The 5394-nt window shown below is 38.3% G+C and overlaps 1 protein-coding gene and 1 pseudogene across 1 annotated transcript; one reads left to right on the top strand and one right to left on the bottom strand.

The window, feature by feature from the left end:
* Positions 1 to 511: 511 nt before the first annotated feature.
* LOC147912602 (olfactory receptor 5M10-like) lies at positions 512 to 3620 on the bottom strand (annotated as a pseudogene).
* A 527-nt stretch (positions 3621 to 4147) lies between these two features.
* LOC147912603 (olfactory receptor 5M10-like) lies at positions 4148 to 5394 on the top strand. Its single transcript, XM_087422927.1, has one exon. The coding sequence runs from the start codon at positions 4460 to 4462 to the stop codon at positions 5390 to 5392; it is 933 nt and encodes a 310-aa protein (XP_087279053.1). The 5' UTR covers positions 4148 to 4459; the 3' UTR covers positions 5393 to 5394.

Consider the following 5394-nt stretch of genomic DNA (forward strand, 5'->3'; position numbering starts at 1 on the left):
ATGGTTTTATATTCAAGAGAAGTAGACTCAAATATATACCAGAGTGCCGTGAGAAAAATCATTGAAATTAGAGATGGGGGTTTCTTTGAGAAGATAATCAGCTTTCATTAAAAGGAAACTATGTAGTATATCATATGAAGTAAATCATTTTCATATTCAAGAAATATATCATAAAGCACTTCCCTTGTTGGTAAGAGTAGCTCAGTGGTGTTCAATATTGATGCCCTAGGAAGTGAAATGAAGAACTTATCTGCTAAGTAATCAAGTGGAAATGAGTTCTTGAGGGAGACTAAAAATATGACCCTGTATTATTATAAACAGCTGACTTCTGCTTTTGTGTTTCTTATCAATCATCATTTCCAAACTACTTTTCCAATCATTGTTTCCATTAGACTTTCATTTGATCCCAAACTATGCATATATAAAAAATATTTTTTTATCCAAGAGAATTGCATTCAGGTACCACCAACAACGGATATCTTTTTTATTGTTTTTGAGACATATTATTTTATCATGGGGACACTGTCAAAATAGAACTTTTCTCAATTGTACTAATGTTTCTCATAAACACTCTTCTCAAAGCCTGTTCCACATCCTTGTTCCTCAGGCTGTAGATAAATGGATTCAGGATGGAACCCACAAAAATACAAAACACGGCCACAATTTTCCCTTGTTCAACAGGCTGCTCATTTGCTGGTCTCATACCCGTGCCACCATAAAAGACAATGACAGCTGTCAGGGGAGCTGCAGGTGGAGAAGTCTTTGTGCTGCCCTGCACTGGAATATGTCTTCATAATTGTGATGAAAGTGAAAATGTAGCAGTTGAGGATGATGAGTAGGGAAACTGTGAGTTGAATCTTTGTGGACACAAATAGGGCAGGTTGCTTTATGTAAGTGTCAGAACATGTCAACATTAAGAGGGGTGGGCCAGCACAGTAGAAATGATTGTTGGTGTTGGGTCCACAAAAAGACAAGTGAGAGGTCAATATTACCTGCATTGTGCCCACCATAGAACCCCAGAGGGAGAGGAAAGTGAGCAGGTAGATGCAACGTGGCCTTGACATTCTGCTGTTGCAATGCGGGGGATTGCAGATTGCCATGTCCCTGTCATAGGCCAAGCCTCAGTATTGAGGCTTGTAATATTACAAGCCTACAAGCCTTGTAATACTCAGCAAGGAACAGACTCGTGAAGACTTGAGAAAGCTTTTACGTATTTCATTGACCACTCCTATTTACTACTTAAAACTCTTCATCCAACTAATTCTCCTTCTTCTGCTGCTTCTCTCATTCATTTTCTTTTTATAACTTTATTTATTTAGTTTTTTTCCCCCAAAGCCCCAGTACATAGTTGTATGTCATAGCTACACATACTTCTAGTTGCTGTATATGGGACGCGGCCTCAGCATGGCCGGAGAAGCGGTGCGTCGGCTGGGATCTGAACCCCAGCCGCCAGCAGCTGAGCGTGCGCACTTAACTGCTAAGCCACGGGGCTGGTCCTCTCATTCATTTTCTTACTTTTTTTTTATCCCAACTTCCTTGAGACCAGAAACAAAGAGAAGAGAAGAGATAGATAAACAGATTTCTTTCTGGATTCCATCCTCGACGTAATAGTTAAAAATTTTCCAGGTGAAGAAAGGGTTTGACAAATTAAGCTTCAATGGTTAGCCCTTGTCCTGTTTTAACCTAAGTATGGGAAGAGCCCTGATAATGTTGTGCCTCTGTTGTCATTTTTATTCATACCTCAGTATTAATCATCCAGTGAATAATTTGGTCTCGTTGACTCTGAGGAAAGCGAAACTTACCTTTAAATCAAATTTATGCAGGTAAATTTACTTGCAATAAAATATAATAATTTTAGTGCAGTTTGACAAATGTGCTCAGCCATGAAATCATAATTCAAGTTGTCAAGGATGCTGTGCAGGTAGGGAGAAGGGGTGGGGATAGGGCATATAAAAAGGACACAGGGGCCGGCCCGGTGGCACAAGCGGTTAAGTGCGCGTGCTCCGCTGCGGCTGCCAGGGGTGCGCCGGTTGGGATCTGGACGCGCACCGATGCACCGCTTGGCAAACTATGCTGTGGTGGCATCCCATATAAAGTGGAGGAAGATGGGCATGGATGTTAGCCCAGGGCCAGTCTTCCTCAGCAAAAAAAAAGAGAGAAGGATTGGCAGATGTTAGCACAGGGCTGATCTCCTCACACACAAAAAAAAGACACAAAGCTCACTCTTTTTAGCAACATTGTGACATGTTTACTTGAATAAATGGATTAATTTTCCTAGAACTGTTGCAAGCCTTTGGTAAATATCCAGAGTTCTCAAGAGTTGATTTTGACAACTTTTGCCAGTGTTCTCATTGCTTTTTTGGAGAAACAGGTTTTGGGAGGTCATCACTCTGCCCTTCAGGAAGTTAATCTCTCTCTATATATGCAATGCTTTTGAGATTCATTTAACTTGTATTAGTAGTTTGTTCATTTCTTGCTGAGTGGTATTCCATTATATGGGTATATCACAATTGGTTTATGTATGCATTTGTCAACATATATCTGAGTTTCTTTGTGGGTATACGTCTTCTTTTCTCTTGTATAAATACATAATGCTTACTGGGCTATAGTTTTATATGGCACTTAACTTTACGAGAAATTTTATAAGGAACAACCAGTTTTCCAAAGTCATTAAATTATTTTATATGCCATCAAGTGACATATTATGAAATTTACAATTACTTCACGTTGTCATTGTCTATCTTTTTCTTGCTAATCTTTTTAATTCTTGCCATTGATGTGACTGTGAAGTGGTATCCAGTTGTAGTTAGAATTTGCATTTTCTTGACAGTTACGGTTGTTGACATTCTTTTCGCGTGGTTATTGGCTATTCGCAAACCTTCTTTTATGAACTATCAGTTCACCTCATGGACTTTTTTTTTGGTTAGGATGGTTATATTTTGAGCAGTTTATTGTGGAAAATCTTCACGTATTCTGAATACAAGTCCTTGTCAGAATAACTGAATGTGAATATTTTTCCTAGTCTGTGGCTTTCCTCGTCTTTCTGCTCCTCAAATCTCTCACCTGCTGTACCTTCCTACTCCTCACTATCATTAGATAACCTCATTTCAGTGTTTATAGAGAAAAATTTAAGCTTTCTGATTGGGATTCCCTGTTCTTTACTATATTAAAATTGCAAAACTTATCTGCATGTATTTTCCTCCTTCCATAGTATTAAAAGTGATGGTTAAATTCTTTACGTGTGCTGAAGATCTCACACACAGTACCAAGCAGTGTCTACCAGAGTTAGGTAGGGTTATTGGCCTCAAAGGAGAATCTAGTTCCCAAAGCATTAAATTAAGGTTATGCCCTTGATGAACAAAGACTATTTTAATTGGTTTTTAAAATTTATTTAAAAAATACTCTATGGAATATACTTAGCAAATACATTATAAATCTTCCCACTGTGCTTTTACAAAATATGGTAAATCAGCTTTTACAGGTAGGTCATTTTCTACATTTGTTCACAAAAATATGTTTTGTTCTTTTGTGTGGAGATTAGTATCCTCTAAATGTGGAAAAAATTGCATCTAAAGCATCCTCCTGTTATTTTCTTCATAATACTTGCTTCTAACTGACATGGTGTTATACGTTTTTATCTATGTGTTTAATATCTGTTCCTCCTCCTACAACATGTGCTCCATGAGGACGGGGAATTTGTTCACTGCTGCAACTACAGATCCTAGAAGAGAAAAATATCAAATTTTGCAGTGTGCATGAATAAATGAGTGGGTAAATTTATAAAGCAGAGAGAACAAGTCTTCATTCTGTACCTTCTGAGCCATATATCGAGTTAAATTTCACTAAATTCAGTGTCCTCTTTAAGAAATTAAGTCAGACGACTATAGGTTTCAAGAGACAATGCTGTGCTGAACATTTATCTTCTATTTTATATCTGAAACAATAGGACATCACAGCGCAAGGGACCCTAGAAATCCAACTTCCTTTGTTTGTCCATTTGAACGATGTTGATGATGTGCTGCTTTTCCTAATTTTCATTTTTTTGGCTTTTTTCCCCAAAACATTTGGAAAAAATATCAAATATGAAGTTCCCCAAGAAGACAGTTATAAATGTATACATATGTATATATAATATGTAATATTATAACATATTATCTATTACTATAAAATACAATTATATGTAAATACATTATATATACATGAGAGAGAGAGTGAATGTGTTTGCGTGTTTGAGATGTATATATATATAGAGAGAGAGAGAGAGAACAGAGATAGAGTGTGAAAATATTTACATAGAAATCTTGATGTGTGTGTTGAAAAGAGAAGAGTAATTTCCTCATAGATGAATAGATCAATAAGTAAGTGATAAAATGGATGGAATAAAATAATAAAAGCAGAATCTGGATTAGACAGAATTCCTCACTTTCTTTGTCACTGTCAGTTTTCAAGGGCTAAGAAAATGTCTTCTCAAAACCACACTGTAGTGAGGGAATTCATTCTCTTGGGACTCACAGAGGATCCAGTGCTAGAAAAGATCCTGTTTGGGGTGTTTCTGGTGATCTACCTAATCACACTGGCAGGGAATCTGTGCATGATCCTGCTGATCAAGACCAATTCCCACCTCCAAACGCCCATGTATTTCTTCCTTAGCCACCTCTCCTTTGTAGACATTTGTTATTCCTCCAACATTACTCCAAATATGCTGCATAATTTCCTCTCAGACCAGAAGACCATCTCCTATGCTGGATGCTTCATGCAGTGTCTTCTCTTCATTGCCCTGGTAATCACTGAGTTATGTATCCTTGCTTCCATGGCAGTGGATCGCTATGTTGCCATTCGCAGCCCTTTACATTACAGTACCAGAATGTCCAGGAACATTTGTATCTCTCTAGTCATGGTCCCTTATACTTTTGGCTTCCTCAGTGGACTCTCTCAGACACTGCTGACTTTTCACTTGTCCTTCTGTGGCTCCCTTGAAATCCATCATTTCTGCTGTGCTGACCCTCCTCTTTTAATGTTGGCCTGCTCTGACACCTATGTCAAGAAGACGGCAATGTTTGTAGTCGCTGGTTTTACTCTCTCAAGCTCCCTCTTCATCATTCTCCTGTCCTACCTTTTCATTATTACAGCTGTCTGGAGGATCCGTTCTGCTAAAGGCAGGCACACAGCCTTTTCTACCTGTGCTTCCCACCTTACAACAGTCACCATATTTTATGGAACCCTCTGCTGCATGTACTTAAGGCCCCCATCTGAGACGTCTGTAGAGGAGTCCAAAATAATTGCAGTCTTCTATACTTTTTTGAGCCCAATGCTGAACCCATTGATCTACAGTCTAAGGAACAAGGATGTGATCCATGCCATGCAGCAAATGATTAAGGGAAATCTCTCATAAAA

Source organism: Ceratotherium simum, chromosome 34, assembly GCF_057802395.1.
Source record: "Ceratotherium simum simum isolate JZ-2026a chromosome 34, ASM5780239v1, whole genome shotgun sequence".
Classification (NCBI taxonomy): domain Eukaryota; kingdom Metazoa; phylum Chordata; class Mammalia; order Perissodactyla; family Rhinocerotidae; genus Ceratotherium; species Ceratotherium simum.

Bases quoted from the DNA above. Each gene is read 5' to 3' on its own strand.
- LOC147912603 (XM_087422927.1), top strand. From the start codon at position 4,460: ATGTCTTCTCAAAACCACACTGTAGTGAGGGAATTCATTCTCTTGGGA.